Source organism: Callorhinus ursinus, unplaced genomic scaffold (genome assembly GCF_003265705.2).
Source record: "Callorhinus ursinus isolate GAN/ISIS: 27379988/994484 unplaced genomic scaffold, GSC_fseal_2.0 scaffold3, whole genome shotgun sequence".
NCBI classification, from domain to species: domain Eukaryota; kingdom Metazoa; phylum Chordata; class Mammalia; order Carnivora; family Otariidae; genus Callorhinus; species Callorhinus ursinus.
This window is the reverse complement of record NW_027397065.1, coordinates 26,610,150-26,629,085: the sequence shown is the minus strand read 5'-3', so window position 1 is coordinate 26,629,085 and position 18,936 is coordinate 26,610,150. Positions and strand designations below refer to the sequence as shown.

The 18,936-nt window shown below is 37.2% G+C and overlaps 1 protein-coding gene across 7 annotated transcripts in view; it reads left to right on the top strand.

The window, feature by feature from the left end:
- The window catches only part of EPB41L4A (erythrocyte membrane protein band 4.1 like 4A), a 240,266-nt gene that overhangs the window by 212,234 nt on the left and 9,096 nt on the right, over positions 1 to 18,936 (top strand). For 6 of the 7 annotated variants that reach the window (XM_073889201.1, XM_073889195.1, XM_073889188.1 and 3 more), the window contains one exon: positions 6,168 to 6,287. The exons of the other annotated variant lie outside the window; for it this stretch is intronic. In XM_073889201.1, coding sequence (XP_073745302.1) covers positions 6,168 to 6,287 — 120 coding nt within the window. The remainder of the gene's footprint in view (positions 1 to 6,167; positions 6,288 to 18,936) is intronic. 7 annotated transcript variants of the gene reach the window in all.

Here is an 18,936-nt window from a genome sequence, read left to right as displayed (position 1 = left end):
ATCTTAGTTTTTCCCACCCGCAGAGTGGAATAACACCGGTTCTGCCTCCCTCAAGAGAGGCTTGTAGGGATCCGGGAGGTAATGGATGTGCTTTGAAAAGTAGAAAGGGCGTTGCATCAGCAGATGCTATTAGATTAGTGAGAACGTTCAGCGCTGCTTAGTTTTATCTGAAGTCCCTGATACATCTGTAAAATGGGCCCAGCTCCCTTTAACAAAAAAGTCAGTGTTTCTAACAAATTCATTCTACCACAAGTGTTGTTAGAGTTTCTTCTTGCCTTTTAGATGTCTTTAGAATCTGCATCTGAGTAACGGGTTAAAATGGTTTTAAATACTAAATACATTGCACTAAGTCTTTTATGTTATTGTTTAAAGAAAAGAAAGGAAGACAAAAGCTCTCTTCTGTGGCACTGCAACTAATAGGGATGATACATCTGAATAGGGCAAATCTAGAAGATGAAGATTTTGGTAGGGTTTTCTGGTTGTTAGAGTCATCAAAAAAAAAAAAAAAGAAGAAGAAGAAGAACTTATTATCCTTGTGTCCAAGGAAAAGGATGAGTTTTGAATGGTAGCAAGCTTAAATCAGTGGGTACTTTTTCCTCATTGCCTAAAAATAGGTCTCCTTGTAAGGATTCCCTATTGCCCTGTCCCTGATCTAAGCAGGGGCTGCAAACAAGGCAAAAATGGTGGGTCTGGAGAGGGCAGTTCATGCAAAGCCAGTAAAAACAGACAATGTTCACCATGGTGCAGATTGCAAGAGTTACTGATTTCTACTTCAATAAGTCATATCAAGATTTAGGTATTTGATATGGATGATTTAGGGCTTCCAAAGCATAATCAGAGTTGACAGAGATGACTCTAGTAGTACAAAGCTGTAGCAACTGAGGAATCCTGTCAGATTACTGAGCCCTTGAGGGTGAAGAAGGTTACAAAAATTATGAAAACAGAAAGAGTTTGAAAGGGAAATTGCACCAAAGGCAGCCCGTTTTTGTAGGGAAGGCATAAGGAATAAGTGGAAGAGACAGAAACACCTTTAAGGGCAAATAAGAATAATTTATTGATGGCGGGGGTAGGTTGGGAAAAGCAAATGAATTTTTTGCTTGCTGGTCTTCAGGGAGACTGTTGACAGATGCCTGGAACCAACGTAAATTTCCCCAGGGAAGAAAAATTACTGAAAAAATAGATGAAGATTGGTTTATAGCAGGTGATCCAGAAATGAATAAGTTGATGAGAAACACAAGTCCACAATCACTTGGGACCCGCAGGCTTAATATTAGCGATGGAGTAGCCCATATGAAGCAATTGTCTGGACAGTTGTGCTATTGCTGAAGAAGAGAGGTTGGTTTCGACATGTCTGACTGGCTTGGAAGTAAAACACAAATAGAGAAAACATAGAGTTTGAAAGCTACAAAGGATCTTTGCAGTAATTTGGTAGATGAAGAGACAGACTTGACCAAAGATAAACAATTTGCCCAGAGCTGGGATGGGAGGCAGAGCTCAGGAGCACCGTGCATTGCTCATGTCATCTTGAAGCTTCATGATGCATTTGTTCCATGGGCTTTCTCAGGTTCAGCATTAAACGTGGTCTTTATCCCAGTGAACAAGAAGTGAATTAAGAACTGGTATAAAGGAAGGTTCTATTAGGAGCAGAACTGCCCAGGTAAAGGTAGAGGGCCAAGTGAGACCCGTGGGGTTTGGTAACATGAGGAATTTCATAGAAGAGGCGGAACTGTAATTGGGAAGTAAGAAAGAAGAGACTAGGGATAGTCATTATCTTCATTATTGTTATCAAGTGATTATATGACATTTCATCTTCAAAACGTTTTGCAGACTTTAAGTGTCAAGTGCAGTCATAATCTAAATTGCACAGATCATCTAGAAAAGTAGGGTGTTGAAGTTTGGTGAAACAGGCAGGAAATGTTTAGAATTCTCTTATTCTGAAACATTGCTAGAGTATGCTTTATTCTAAAGCAATGGTCTCCCTTATATATTAATTAAAAAATAGAAGCCTTGTTATGATGTCTTCCTAACCCAGCTGTTCACTCTCCTTACTTGTGGGTGAGGAAATGGACAAAATATGGGAAATGTAGTTCTTACCTTGAAGAGTGCATGAAAGAAACACTTAGCGTTTTTGAGGTTTACTTTTAAATGCAGCCTTTGAAAATTAATACATCCCAGTGTAATCGATGGTAGATGCTTTTTTTCCCTCTTGAGAGTCTCATGTGTACTGTCCTATAAGAGCACATTTTGACGTTTTAAAAAGTATTGTGTTGATACAATGCTTGTAGTGTTTTTATTCTTCAAAATGTAAATGTCTACATCAAAATTAAAATATAGCAGGAGAGGAGCAAAAAAGCAGCACTGGTATATCCCACACCTAAGGATAAATGAGACAAGCCAGAATCATTATAGGGGACATCTTTTACTTAAATGTCTATTTCTTTATTCTCTCATACACAGAACAGTTCACTCCTGCCTTTTAAAGATTGAGCATTGTAATATTCTTGCTTTTAGGGCTAGAATTTTTCCTTTCCACATAGCACCTGTATTTTCTGGAGCAGTTCAGGGATGGAAGAAATGACACTTTCATTCTTGTAATGAGGCACCATTAACCAAAGGCCTTTTGTAAGGGTGTAATTTCAAACTTCATTACAGACTAAGGCAGCTACACAACCCATTACTTGGAAAAATGTGCTTCTGTTGTGACTCTCCAATGAGCCTTACATTTTTAATGCACCTTGTTAGAATATTTATGAAATAGTATCACCAGTAGAGGGCATCTGTCTTTGAAACCCGTGAATATTAACTGACAGGGTTTCATGGCCCTCACTTTAGACTTTTCCGTTAGAAAAACAGAAGTTAAAGGTACATGCCATAATCTGAAATTCTTTCTGATTCAGCTTACATTACTAGCAAGTTACCAGAACTTTGCTTGGTCATGTCTTAGGAATTTTATTATTTTATCATCAAAGTCTGAGCATGAAGATAACCAGCTGAAGAGAGAGTGAGTGTATACTCATTGTGCTTCCATTTAAATGTCTACCTGCTGGTAGGCTTGACCTCTGAAAAATATTCAAAAATGCTGAGTTCCTGATTTAAAAAATTTAGCATTGTGAAATTTAGTCCTGCCCACGAACTATGCATCAGGTTAGCTCAGAATGGAAGCTATGGTCTAAAAGACTCCAGGGTTAGAAAGAGATCTGGGTTTTATTTTATTTTATTTTTTTAAAGATTTACTTATTTTTTAGAGAGGGTGAGGGCCAGCATGCGAGTGTGGTGGGAGGGGCAGAGGGAAAGAGAGTCTTGAGCAGACTCTGCACTGAGTGCAGAGCCTGACGTGGGGCTCGATCTCACAACCCTGAGACCACCACCTGAGCTGAAACCAAGAGTCGGATGCTTGACCAACTGTGCCCCCAGATGCCCTTGGAGACCTGGGTTTTATGTGTCTTTATGGGCAATTTGAGGCGCGGGTTCCTGTGGGAGGAGAGTAACTCCTGCCAGCCTGACCCACTTCCTGTTGGGTGTCTCTTCCTAACTCTGGGTCCCTCAGTCCTGGGAGTGTCCAGGTCTGCTCCCCCACCAGCCTGGTGCATGATGATGTAGAGTGGCTCAGAGATTGTAGGTTCTGGTTGTGAAAATACATATATGTGTGTGTATGTATATGCATATGGCATTTTCAAGTGCGAGTGTTTGTTTCAAAGAATGATTAATAATTATGACCTCAAGTAGTATACCTTCTCCTATTTTCCTTTAGATAATTCTAATATTAAGGTCCATAGCAGTGTATATTCAGTTTTAATTTCCTCTGTACATGCTGTGAGAGAGGGAACTATGTTCTTGAATCTGTGAAACATGCCTTGACTGTATCCTGTTAAGTTTCACATAACAGCCTATTCCTTCAATGAGGAAACACAGTTCAAAGGCTTGAGTGTGTTACAGATCATTTTTTTACCTAACACGATTTCTCTTTAGAGGGATTTAAAGAGTTGCTTCTTCATAAGGTACTGGCCTTTTAAACTTGACATTGTCTTTAATTTATATGTAACGGACGCCTGGGTGGCTCAGTCATTAAGCATCCGCCTTCGGCTCAGGTCCTGGCTCCTTGCTCAGCGGGGAGCCTGCTTCTCCCTCTGCCTGCCGCTCCCCCTGCTGGTGCTCTCTCTCTCTCTGGCAAATATATAAATAATAAAATCTTAAAAAAAAAAAGTTACATGTAAAATGAATATTTGTTACTCATCTACTGATTTGCATTTATAAGCAAATCTAAATACCCACCTCATAGTCTATACTAAATGCTGTTAACAGGGCAATCAAAAGGTATCTGTTCAGAGAGAGAAATGTCTCCAGACTTGTCCGTCTGTTCTTTTCATTTTGTTTTGAAGTAGTTATGCTCATGTAGTCACAGTTTTGTGATGATGACCTTGCAGTTCCATGTTACCCTCTCACATCCTGGGAGCGTCAGCGTCTGAAATGAATACTCTGGAGCAGCTTCCTGAAGAACTTATATAAATTAAAAGTAAAATATTCAGGGGCGCCTGGGTGGCTCAGTTGGTTAAGCATCTGCCTTCAGCTCAGGTCATGATCCTGGGGTCCTGGGATTGAGTCCCACATCACTTGTGCTCACTTGCGCGCGTGTGCTCTCTTTCTCTGTGTCAAATAAATAAATAAAATCTTAAAAAAATGTTAAATATTCAAATAACAGGTGTTTGATTTTTTTTTAAGATTTTATTTATTTATTAGAGAGAGAGCAAGAAAGCACAAGCAGGGGGAGTGGCAGAAGGCAGCTCCCCACTGAGCAGGGAGCCAGACTCGGGGCTCCATCCCAGGACCTCTGAATCATGACCTGAGCTGAAGGCAGACGCTTAACCGACTGAGCCACTCAAGTGTGCCCGGGTGTTTGATTTTTGCAAGGAATACTCACGGCTTCACAGCATCATTGTAGCACATTCCAGACAGTATTGCTTTAACTAGATATTTCTTCCCCATCTCTCCCCTGCAGCACCTTACCTTTGTTATTAGAAAGACTTGATAACAGCAGAAGTCCAGAACTTCTGCAGTGTGGTCCATGGATGGGTATTGTTAGGTTCATACAGTATCTTAACATTCAGCATTGGTTGTCAATACTTAAAAACTGGAAGAGTTCACTTTAAAAGTCCAAATTTGTAGGTTATCTTTAGAAAATGAGAGGATTTGGAAACACTGTCCTGTGATCTCATATGGCAGGTGCCTGTGCCCCCCAGCACCCCCATGCTGGATTTCCCTTTCCCTTATTTACATTTCCTGCCGGGCCCCTGATGGCATTGAGTGTTCGCCTTACTGCCTCTTCCCCATGTCAGCAGCTATCCTCAGAATGCTGTGTGCCTGCTCACCTGCTCACCTGCTAATGCATGCCACCACTGTCAGCTTTCTGTACTTCTAGTTTTCTGTCTTAAAAATGGGATTTGTGTGTGTGGGGTGGGGGCGCCTGGGTGGTGCAGTCAGTTAAGTGTCCAACTCTTGATTTCGGCTCAGGTCATAATCTCGGGATTGTGAGATCGGGTTCTGTGCTGAGCCTGCATAGGATTCTCTCTCTCTCTCCCTCTCCTTCTGCTCCTCCCCCCAGCCCCTTCACTCTCTCTCTCTCTCAAAAAAAAGGGGGGGGGATAATATCTGGCACTTATTGTCCATGAAAACTTTGACAATTCGTGTGAATTTTTAAGAACAGTTCAAGTAAAATTATTTATTGCTACTTTGATTAGTACGTTTTTTAAAAAAGATTTTGTTTCATGATTTAAGATCAGCCCTATAGCAGACACCGCTGTTTCTTGAGTCAAAACTTAAATATGCTTTAAATGAGTTTTTTGTTTGCCATGCCTATTTCTTAGAAGATTTTAAGCCAAAGATAGAAGCCTGAAACTGATATATACTTACATATTTATGTATAAATATTCTAATACATATATATGTGTGTACACACTTACCTACTTATGGATATGCTAATCCAGTTAATACATTCTTAGCTTTAAGTGATTTTAATAAAATTGCTTCTTAACTAACTTTAAGTTTCTTAATAACTTTACAATAATTTATTTGATAACTTCTTAACTTTTAAAAGCATGTTTAGGATGAACCGAAAAATAGAGCACCACATGTGTGAATGTTAACTTGAGATGAATGGTCTTTCCTTTCAGAATACGGCAGGAGAATGATATGGTTGATTCAGCGCCTCAGTGGGAAGCTGTATTAAGGAGACAAAAGGAAAAAAATCAGGCGGACCCCAACAACAGACGATCCAGACATAGATCTCGCTCGTATGTGGACCCTTTTTATACCTTTATTCAAAAAGCACTGAGCTTGAAGTAGCATGCAGATTCTAGGGCAGATGGGGCTGTCTCTTTGAGGTCTTCCAAAGTGATTTTAGTTCCACCATGATTATCCCATTGTTTGTTTGTCATTATTTCCCTTCTTATGTTTGTGACATTCATTAACTCTATCGGAAGCCATAGAAGTTGGAGCATTGCCAAAACAAAATGTTGAAAACAAGGCTATCAAGACTGTTTTGTTTTGTTTTGTTTTTTAAACAAAGCATACATTCAACCAGGTAAGTAGGAACAGTCTTTGTTCTGGAGCCTGGCTGTTGGCAAAAATACCTGCTGCTTCTCTCAATTTGAGTCTTCAGAATTCTCTGAAGTCTTGTTCGAGATTGAACCAGATGTGAATATCTTCCTATTAAATTACCATTTGTGAGCAGTAGGCAGTGAGTGATTCATTACACCCCGATGTTGGGATTTGCCTGTGCCTTCTGTTGCTAGGCAATGCCATGTGTGAGCACAATTACCCCATAATGATGAGATTGCCAGTCCCCCAAATTAATTTTCTTTTGAGCTGATAAAATTTCTAGGTTTTTTTTTTTAATGTGTGCATCATTCAGATTTAGATAGCCCCATCTCCATACCCCTTCCCAAAGCATACCTTTTAAGTATGAGCTGTGACTAACTATCCATCCCTTTGTGATCCTAGGTGGTTAGATGTCTGGTGTTGCTTATTTGTGGAAGGAGGGATTAGTATCTCAGATAGGGTGGTGGAAGGATGCCAAGGAGTGGATGCAGAGACAAACTGTAGGTAGGTGGAGGGGGTGGATCCAGGGAGCCAGGCAACAGGGTGTTCTGGTTAACAGAGGCTAGGAGAGGACTTGGAAGATACACGCCCCAGAACCCCTGTGGCTCTAAGGGATGCTTTTCAGTCTTGGATGCTTACTTTTTAATTAGAAGTTATCCTAGAATGTGGTTTTGTTTTTATCGGTGGTACATCATAATGAGTGATGTCTGTTTCTTTTCTAATAGAAAATTCTCAAGTAGTGACTATGCAGTGTACCAGACCCTTAAAGATTTAATTTATTTGTTGCTCCATAATGTTTTTGTTCTGGAACCTAATTAAAATATACAATTTAAAGCAGAAGTTAATAAATTTTCCTTTGTCTTGAATACTACCTTCCCCCAGCTCCATTATAAAAGAGAGGTTTAGAACTGGAAGAATCAAGACCTCATGGTTGACAGTTTAACCAAAAGGCACAGAATCCCAGGATCAGGATGCAGCATAGTCATGGGTAAATCTTTTGCAACCACGCTTTTACCTTTCCATGTGGAATCTTCTTCTCTGAGGCACTTGTAATACACAAGGTTTGGTGACTTGGCATTAAATCTTAAAAACAGCATTTAGGGGCGCCTGGGTGGCTCAGTTGGTTAAATGTCTGTCTGCCTTCAGCTCAGGTCATGGTACCAGGGTCCTGGGATCGAGTCCGGTGTGGGGCTCCCTGTTCAGTGCAGAGCCTGCTTCTCCCTCTGCCATTCCTTCTGCTTGTGCTCTCTGGCTCTACCTCTCTGTCAAATAAATAAATAAAATAAAATTAAAAAAACGGTTTAAAAACAGCATTTAGTTTTTCTCATAATTTCTGAAGCATTCTACATTCAATTAAATGCCAATAGTACATTTAATTAATTTATTTATTTTTAAAGATTTTATTTATTTATTTGAGAGAGAGAATGAGAGAGAGAGAGAGAGAGAGAGAGCACGCATGAGGGGGGAAGGGTCAGAGGGAGAAGCAGCAGACTCTCTGCTGAGCAGGGAGCCTGATGGCAGGACTCTATCCTGAGACTCCATGATGATGACCTGAGCCGAAAGCAGTCGCTTAACCAACTGAGCCACCGAGGCACCCAGTACATTTCATTTATTAAAAAGGGAAAAGTAAAATAAAATCGGGAAAAGTTTTCTATATAAATTTTGAAGAAGTCAAAAAACATTACTGGAGGCAATATTTAAAATTTTTGAGTAATAGTCCATTGTATGATTATACCACAATTTGTTTATCCATTCTCCTCTTGATGGGCATATGGGTTGTTTCCACTTTCTGCTATTGTGTTAAAAGTTTCTATATATATTCTATACAAGTATATCTGTGGAGTATGTTATCTTATGCCCTGGAATCAATACCTGAGTGGAATTGCTGGGTTAGAGGATATTTCTAACCATATTAAATATAATAATAAACTACCAAAATGATTTCTGAGAAGGCTGTATCATTTTATACCCCCATTCGCAGTGTATGAGAGTTCTAATTCTGCCCCATTCTTGCAAATACTTAGTTCTGTCTTATTAATTTAAGCTATTCTGTTTGGCTTGAAGTGATATCCCATTATGGTTTCAATTAACATTTCCCTGATGACTAATGATGTTAACCGCATTTTCCTGTGCTTTTTGGTTATTCATGTATCTTCCTTTTTAAAGTGTTTAAGTTTTTGCCCATTTTAATTGGATTGTTTCTTTTTTATTAGGGTTCTTTATGTTGTCTGGATATAAGTTCTTTTTCAGATATGTATATGATGTATATTTTCTTCCTAGCCGTGGTTTGCTTTTTCATGTTCTTAACATTGTTTTTTGCTAAACAGACATTTTAAATTTTGATGAAGACCAGGATATCATTTTGTTTTCATTTATAGTTAAGACTTTTTTACATCTTAAGGAATATTTGCCTACCCCAAAGTCACAAAGATGTTCTCATACCTTTTTCTAGCAGGTTTATAGATTTTGCTTTTTATTTAGGTCTGTCATCCCTCTAGAATTAATTGTTCAGTATGTATAAGGTAGAGGTAGATACTGAGAAGTTTTTTTCCAGGTCCTTATGCAGTATTCCAGGTCCATTTGTTAAAAAGACTATCTTCATTGAAATGCCTTGCAACCTCTTTTGAAATTCAGTTAACTGCTTATATGTGGGTCAATTTTATTTCATTGATCTCTTTGTTTATTCGTAAGCCACCATGTTGTCTTGGTTACTGTAGCTTTATTGTAAGACTTGAATCAAGTAGTATAAATTCTCCAATGTTGTTTTTTTTGTTTTCAAGATTGCTTTGTCTGTTTTAGGTCTTCTGTAGTTCTATATGAATTTTTGAATCAGCTTGTTAGATTTTACCAAAAAAAAAGACTTTAGGCTGATGTTGAATCTATAGCTCAATTTGGAGAAAATTCTTAACCATTTATTTAAGCCTCTTAACATCTTTCAGCGATGTTTCTTGGATTGCAGTACGGAGTTATTGCATTTATTTTGTTACATTTAATCCTAAATGTTTAATATTTTTAATGGTACTGAACTATACTTTAAAAATGCTGTTTTTCAATTGTTAGTTAGTAGATAGAAACACAAATTATTTTTTTTATTTTATTATGTTAATCACCATACATTGCATCATTAGTTTTCGATGTAGTATTCCATGATTCATTGTTTGCGTATAACACCCGGTGCTCCATGCAGTACGTGCCCTCTTTAATACCCATCACCAGGCTAACCCATCCCCCCACCGCCCTCCCCTCTAGAACCCTCAGTTTGTTTCTCAGAGTCCATAGTCTTTCATGGTTCATCTCCTCCTCCGGTTTCCCCCCTTCATTTTTCCCTTCCTACTATCTTCTTTTCTTTTTTTTTTTTTAACACATAATGTATTATTTGTTTCAGAAGTACAGATCTGTGATTCAACAGTCTTAGACAATTCACAGCGCTCACCATAGCACATACCCTCCCCAATGTCTATCACCCAGCCACCCCATCCCTCCCACCCCCCACCACTCCAGCAACCCTCAGTTTGTTTCCTGAGATTAAGAATTCCTCATATCAGTGAGATCATATGATAAATGTCTTTCTCTGAACAAATTATTTTTATATTAATATTGTATCTTGCCACTCTGCAACCTTGTCAAATTGATTTCATATCTCTGGAAGCTTTTTAAAAAAATTTCTTAGGGTTTTTCACATTTACAATCCTATTGTTTGTGACCAGAGACCACTTTCCTTTATTTCTAATCTTTTTTCTTTTTATTTCTATTTTTTCCCTTAATATGCTGGCTATATCTTCCAGTACAGTGTTGAATTACAATGTTGAATAGAAGTAGTAAGAACAGAGACCTCCTTAGCTTGTTCTCTTTCTTAGGGGGAAAACATTCAGTATGTCATATTAAGTGTGATGCTAGCTGTAAGATTGAGGAAGATCATTTTGTTTCTAGTGTAAAAGTTTTTATCATGAATGAGTTTGAATTTTGTTACAAGCTTTTTCTGCATCTGAGATGACTTTATTCTGTTAGTGGGAGAATTACAGTGATTCAGTTTTGAGTGATACATCCTTGCATTCCTGAGATAAACCCTCAGGGTCCTGATGTATTATCCCTTCTATATATTGCTGGATTCTATTTGATATTATTTTGTTAAGAAATACTGGTTTGTAATTTTCTTGTATCTTTGTCAGGTTTTTGGTAACAGGTTTTTACTGGTCATCTAAAATAATTTGGCAAGTGTTCATCTTTTCTCCATTTTCTGAAATAGTTAATGTAAAAAATTAGCATTATTCCTTCCTTAAATATTTGATATAATTCACCAGTAAAACCATCTCTGCCTGGAATTTTCTTTATGGAAAGTTTCAAATTACAATCTCAGTTTCTTGAACAGATATTGATTGATTGGGCCATTCTGATTTTTACTTGTTACATATAGGTTTAAGTATTCTTTAAAAAGAATTTGTTCATTTTATCTAAATTATCAAATCTTTTAGCAAAAATTTTTCATAATAATTCTTTAGTATCTTTTTAACATCTGGTGTGATATCACCTCTTTTATTCCTGATGTTGATAATTTGTGTTTTCTCTTTATTTTTCCTTTAATCTTTCTTTTCAGAGAATTAACTTTGGGTTTGTTGATTTTCTTTGCTGTCTATTTCATTGATTTCCACTCTTTATTGCTTCCTAATATTCATTTTGTCTTTTATTCTTTTTTCATCTTCTTAAGGTCACACTCATAAAACTTTCTCCCTTTAAATATAAGTATAAAGTTGTAAATTTCCCCCAAGCCCTATAGTTTTAACTGTATTTTACATATTTTTAATAAGTGTTTTTATTATCATGTAGTTCAAAATCATTTTTAATTTCTTGTGATTTCTTTGACCCTAGACTTTTTTTTAGTAGTGTGTTGATTAATTTCCAAATATTAGAGGATTTTCTAGATATCTCATCAGTATTATTGATTTCTAATTTAATTCCATTGTGATAAAAAAAATCTCTAAGATTCCTTTGAAATTTATTGAGACTTTTTTTATGACCTAGCATATAATCTTTTATGATGAATGATCTGGTGGACTTGAAAAGAATGAGTATTCTCAGGCATTGGGTGTAGTCTATAAATGTCAGGTAGATCTAGTTAGCTGAATAGTCTTGTTCAGATGGTCTGCATCTTTTCCAATTTCTTTGTTTACTCTTCAATCAGTCATTTAGAGAGGGATGTTAAAATTTCCAATAATGATTATGGATTTGTCTGTTTTACTCTTTAGTTCTGTCAGTTTTTGCTTCAAGATATTTTGAAGCTCTGATGTTAGGTACCTACATATTTGCAATTTTTTTGTCTTCCTGATGAATTGACCCTTTTATCATTATGAAATGTCTTCTTTATGCTGATAATACTCCTTTCTCTGTGTCCACTACACACACAGACACACCCACCCAAACTCTTTTGTGTGTGTGTGTGTGTGTGTGTGTGTGTGTGTGTATCCATTGCATCTTTTTCATGCTTGCTCTTTGCATGTTCTATCCTTTTAACCCTTTCATTTTTAGCTGAGGTGTGTTTTTCTATTTAGAGTCCCATCTCTTGATCTCTTGTAGACAGCATAGGGTTGGACTTTTTTTTTTAAATCTACCTGACCATCTCCTACCCTTTAAATTAAATGTTAGTATATTTGCAGTTCATGTAATTATTAATATTTGGTGGTTTATGTGTACCATTTTGCTCTTTTTCCTATTTACTGTATCTGTTTTTTGTTGGTTTGTTCCTCCTTTCCTATTATATTTTGTGTTAATTGAATATTTTTTGGTACTCTATTTTACTTGTAATTAACATCTTCCCTATACTTTTTATTATTTTTTTCTTTAGTGGTTTCTCAATGGCTTACAGTATGATTCCTTAATTTATCACAGCATATGTAAAATTTAGAAATATGTAAATTTAGAAATCTTGGAAAAATATAGCTCCATTTATCCCTCTTTGTCCTTTGTACTATTGTCATACATCTTATTTTTGCATATTAGTAGCCCCATGTTACAATGTTAGTATCTTTGCTTAAATAGGAAGTTGTTTTTAAAAGAAATCAAGAAAAGGGGAAAAAAGTTATAGTTATTGTAGTAGACAGAAAAATAGTCCCCTAGATGTGTCCATATCTTAGTCTCCAAGACTTGTAAATATTTTATGTTAGATGGCAAAGGGGAATTAAGGTTGCAGGTGGAATTAAGATGGTTAATCAGTTGACCTTCTGCCAGAGATCTTCTCCTGAGTTACTCAAGTGGGCTCAAAGTAATCCCAGGGTAAGAACCAAAAGTGGAAAAAAGGATAGGAGAAGTAGTGAGAATGATTCAGTTTGAGAAGAATTCAATCTCTGTTGCTGGCTTTGAAGATGAAGGAAGGGGCCATGAGCTAAAGAATGGGGGCAGCCTCTAAAGTTGGAAGAGGTAAGGAAGTGGATTTTCGCCTAGAGCCTCCAAAAAAGAATGTAGCTCGTCAACACCTCGATTTTAGTCCAGTTAGACCTCGGTCAGATTTCTGATCTACAGAATTTTATGATAAGAAATTTGTGCTGTTTTAAGCCACTAAATTTGTCAGTGGCTACAGCAGCAATAGAAAATGAATATGGTTACCCAGTTATTTACTATTATCAGTGTGTTCTATTTCTTCCTCTAGATCTGACATTCTATTCTTCCTTTAGCATGTCTTAATAGTACCAGTCTGCAGATGATACATTCGCTCAGTTTTATGTGAAAATGTCTTTATTTTAACCCTTATTTGTAACATAGTTTCACTAGCTGTAGGATTCCAAGTTGATGGGTTTTTCTTTCCCACTTAAAAGAGATGGTTCAGTTGTATTCTGGTTTCCATTATTTCTGATAGGTCAGTCTTCATTCCATGGGCACCATATGGACTTTGTCTTTTTTTCCCCGCTAGTTACTTTTATGATTTTTCCATTATTTTTAGTTTTTATCTGTTTGACTGTGGTATAGTTAAATGTGGTTTTCTTTGTATTTATCATTTATATTTTTGTAATTTGATGTTTTTTTCACCAAGTTTCAGAGATTTTTTTGGCCATTATTTTTCAGATTCTTTTTTTCTGACCCATTCAGTCTTCCTCTTTTCTTGGGCATCCAATTGTATATATGCTAGACCATTTAGTATTGTCACACAAGCAAACAAGGTTCTGTTCATTTTTAAAATCTTTTTGCTCCCTTTTAAATTTTGATCATTTCTGTTGACTTGTTTTCACCCTCATCAATCTTTCCTCCCTGTGTTATCCAATCTTCTCTTAAAGCCACTCTAAACTTTATACTTTCCTATTCTAGAATTTCAGTTTTGTTCTTTTTATCCTTTTCATTTCTTTGTTGAGATTTCCCATCTGTTAATTTATATGTCCATATTTTCCTTTAAATTGTTATACACATTTGTACAAGATGTTTTTAAAGCCCTTGGTGAATTCGCATGTCTCTGTCTTTCAAAATCTGTTTCTATTGACTGCTTTTATTATTTCTTAGATTATGATTATATTTTCTTATCTCTCTACATATATAGTAATTTTTTATTGTATGCTGAAAAGTTTAGATAATATCTGGAGGAGGTTTGGATTGTGCTGTCTTTGAAGAGTCAAATGTTGTTCTGGCAGCCAGCTAAATTGTTGGCTATGCCTTTTTTTTTTTTTTTTTAGAGATTTTATTTATTTTAGAGAGAGTGCACACTCATGAGTGTGCACACGAGTGGGGGGAGGGGCAGAGGGACAAGGAGACTCCACACTGAGCTGAGCCCAAGGTGGCAGGATCACGACCTGAGCCTAAATCAAGTCGGGCCGCTTAACGGACTGAGCTACCCAGGTGCCCCAGTTGTTGGCTACTCTTGATCTTACTTTTTATGCTTGGTTTTATGCTTTGATAGGGTGGGACTTTTTAGACTTGGTCATTAGCTTAGGAGGTGTTTTTTTACTTTAGGCTTGGTCCTTATTCCTAAAACCTGGCCTTTCTGGTGTCTTAATTGAATGTACACTGTGCTCAGCATGGCTTCTCCACAGCGACTGCATTGGAAATCTGTCTCCTACCACTTCCCACTCTCTGGTGTCTCCATTCAGCTCTTAAGCCTTGCAGCAGCTGCCCTCTGTTAGAACTCACATAGTCTTACCGTGCTTATGTAGGGATTATGTGCAGTGAATATACTCAGCCAACCTTAAGGAAAACCCCATACAGACTTCTGGAGTCCCCTTTTATATTTTATTCTGCACTGTAAATTCCATCCTTATCGATAGCCTTACATTCTGATCTCTGCCTCCCTAGCCCCATGAGACTGTAGCTGCTTGAGCTCCACTTTCCCTTTACTGCATTGGGAAGTTACCCCCAGGCAGAACACTGAAGGGGGGTGGTGGAGGGGGTGGGGGGGTTGGGGGGGTGAGAGGGTGGGCTTGCCTTGTGCTTCACTATCACAGGCTTATTTTGTCTGTTGCCCAGTGTCTGAAAAACAGTTGCTTGGTATATTTTGTTTTATGGATCTTGAGGAGGGAAGGGTTCATTTGATACCACTTACTGAATTGTGATCACAAGCAGAAGTTCAGGAATACTCTTTTAAGGTGGAGAAATATTTTTTTTCTCTCGAGCTCATGACCTTAAGATCAAGACCTGAGCTGAGATCAAGAGTTACACGCTTAACTGACTAAGCCACCCAGGTGCCCTGGTAGAGAAATACCTTTAAATTGGGTATTGCTTTTATTAGATCATTTGAAATCAGAAAATAATGATACTTTAAACTTAAAATCTTATTTAAACTTTACTTTTAATCTTAACTACATGATAAAAATAGCAGATCAGGTAGAGGATTATCTCAAAAAAATGCAGTTGTATGAGAGAGCCCCATTAAGAGTTTGATGTTCTGGAATTTAGTTTTAAAGCAAACATAAAAAAGATTTAGCAAAGGGCGCCTGGGTGGCTCAGATGGTTTAAGCGTCTGCCTTCGGCTCAGGTCATGATCCCAGGGTCCTGGGATTGAGTCCCGCATCGGGCTCCCTGCTCCTTGGGAGCCTGCTTCTCCCTCTGCCTCTCTCTCCTCCTCTGTCTCTCATGAATAAATGAATAAAATCTTTAAAAAAAAAGAAAAGATTTAGCAAATATTTGGGGTGACTTTGTAACTGAACTTGTTTGATTAACAATATAGCTGATAGGGCCAACGTGCAGTTAAAAAAGTGACAAGTGAAGGGAAAAAAATCTATTTGAAGAAGTTCCTTCAGAAGTTGCTCTGCCTCCTTGGTAAAAAGCAGATTGAGAAAGAAGACCTTCCCAACAGGAAGACCCATTGGGAAACTTCTGTGGTGGGCTAGTGTGAGAGATGGTTTTAGCTCAGAAGATGGTGGTGGTAGAAATGAAGAGAAGTGAATGGAAAGACATTTTGGAAGTAGTGGTGATGGATTGGAGTGTTAGAGGTATTTTGGATGAATTTTCACTTTGGGGCTGATGGATGGAGTGCGTAGTCATGAGGTTTTACTGAGGTTGGGTGAGATGAGCTGGAGATGTGTGGGGAGAGAGTATCAAGATTTTTTTGTTTTGTTAGGTTTGAGAAACCAAGTGGGCAGTCAAATGGAAATGTCAAGTAGGCAACTAGATAAAACTGTTAAAACTCTGCACGATGATGGAATACCTTATTTGGACACACTGGGCCCCTCTTATTTCAGCTATGACATTACAAATCTGAGGTTTGTTGACAACTAAGGAAGTTGTCTGCTGGGTGCTGTTGTCAGACCTCTGTTGACACTCTGGGCCTCCCCGGTGTTAGTTTACTGCCTAATCTCCATGAACTCCCAGTGTCATCTCTACCAACAGATAATACCATTCTCACAGAATTTTGCTGAAAATTCAGGTCATACTTGAATTCAGGTACCTGTGACATCATACTTGCAATTGCAGTTACTAAGTTCTCCAGATCTTGGTTAATCTGTGAGGTATTGATTTTTTTTTTTTCCTTGAGATGAGGAGGAAGGGAGATATAAAGAGAGTAGGGTGGGGCCAACTCACATGAAGATTAGAATTTGGTTCTATGCAAATTTAGGAACCACTACTGCTTTTTTAAAAAATGGAAACATGGCTAGAGCAGCATCTGAGAAAGTAATTAAAATTGTTCTTCACATATACTTATATTTGGCATTTCAGATATACAGTAAACCACTTACCTCTCAATTACTCCCATATTCTTGAATTCCTACTGCACTGTCTAATAAGAAATTGTCATACGGAGGTGTATCCACTGGGGGTTTAGAATGCTATGATACATCATTCACACACGCTTCATTCATTTTATTTTTTTTAAATTCCCAGTGAAAAGCTAAAAAGCTGTATTTATTATAAATACCAGAGACATACAATAGTATGAAATACAAAACCCCTCTCTCCTAAAACACGTTAAACTATAATGAGATTGGATCTCATCTAGGAAGTCATTGAGAAGTACAGTTCTTTCTAGTACATTTTGCAGCTGCATTGCTGTGACATTCTTGTTTACTTATCATTAGAAAACTTTGATGAAACTTCTTTTCTCTATGAGTAAACCTTTACTTATTGGGATATTTGGAAGAGGCATTGAAGCCAAAACAATAGTTCTCACAGGTTCCACTTGTGTGGGTGAGAAGGCTCAGGCTCCCTCTGGTGGTGATAATGACTCACTATTTTTATTGAAAAATGATGATGCCAGAATGAGATTGTCAGGATGAAGTGATGTTGCCAGTTAAACACCAAACAGAAGTCTGATGCCTTATAGATTGAGCATGTAGGTTTTGGAAGTGACTTCTGAATAATCTTCAGCAGCTAGGTTGCTGGGCTCTGTGGCTTCCTAATCCTTCTTTAATTCTGACATGGGAAGGGAGGAAAAAGGGAAGGAGGGGAAGATTAAGCTATCTCTTAATCATATCTGTTCTGACTGCTTAGGAATATGATGAGGAACATATTTGTCAAGGGCTTTGAATTTTTAAAATAAAGATGTTTTATAAACTTAGAGTATTCTTAGTAACATATTTTCAACTCTAAATTTCCTTTTAAAGCAGTGTTCAGTAGTAAAATCATAAAAATAGTAAGCCAAATGCTACCACATTTATTATATTTTTTAGTATAATATAGTGTACAAAATATAATGTATTGTACACTATAGTATAATATATAATGTTTTCTAGCTAATAGAATTGGAAGGTTAGGGGGATATAGAAGACTACACGCATTGATGGGATTTAAACCCTTTGTACAGTTGCCTGGGTGGCTCAGTTGGTTAAGTGTCTGACTCTTGGTTTCAGCTCAGGTCGTGATCTCATGGGTCATGGGATTGAGCCCCACATGAGGCTCCACACTCAATGGGGAGTCTGCCTGAAAGATTCTCTCCCTCTACCTTCCCACCACTTGTGTGCTCTTTCTCTAAAATAAATAAACTTTTTTTTTTTAATATACCCTTTGTAGATTTATGAAGTAGTATTCTTATTTTAGGGTTTTGGAAGAAAGGAAGATGATGATTCTAAATGATACCTCATCAAACAAATTTCTCTGAAAAATGAATATTTAAATTGGACTATTAGTATAAAGTGTGGATGAGGGATGGTTTTTTTTTGAGAAATACTGGACTAATATTGGACTTAATGTGCATTTTTTATAGAAATAGAACATTTCCTTAGGAACTTATTTGGAGAGTTCAAGTAAAACATCTGCACAATTAAGGGCCTTTTAATTAAGAAAAATGGTTGTCGGAATCCCACAGCTTTCTAAATCTACAAAATGATGTTGAGCTGCAGATCCTGAATTCATCCTAAATTATTGATTAAATGTATGCAGATGTAAGCCTAAAAATAATACATTCCTCATTAGCATGTTGCCTGTGTTTACATCTGTTAAATCACAGGTGGTCTAGGAATTGGAGAAAATTAGGGTTTTTTTTTATTTCTTTAGCTTTGGAACTTCTCCCTGCCCTAAAGCTGCTTGAGACCACTGGCCATTTCAGAACTCAGTTTCCTTAAATGTATGACTATTATAGATGCTATAGAACTGAAACACATAGGCTAAACTTCTGAATCTTTTAGGATCTTTATTTATGGCTGGATGGACTAATGTTCCCATTTGGGTTAAGATAACATTTCTGCTAATTCTTACAAGATGGGACTGAAAGGCATAGCCTGTGGAATTGCAACAATAGTAATTTTTTAAAACATGAAAATACATCTATGTTTTTTTTTTTTCTAATAACTAAGGTTAGAAATTCTCTTGGCTAAAAATAAATCAGAAAAGGTAAGTTAAGTATAAATAAGAAAATAAAGTTACCTGCAATTCCAACACTCAGAAATATCCAGTATTACCAAATTTTTTGTATATTGTTCACATTCACCATCTCTC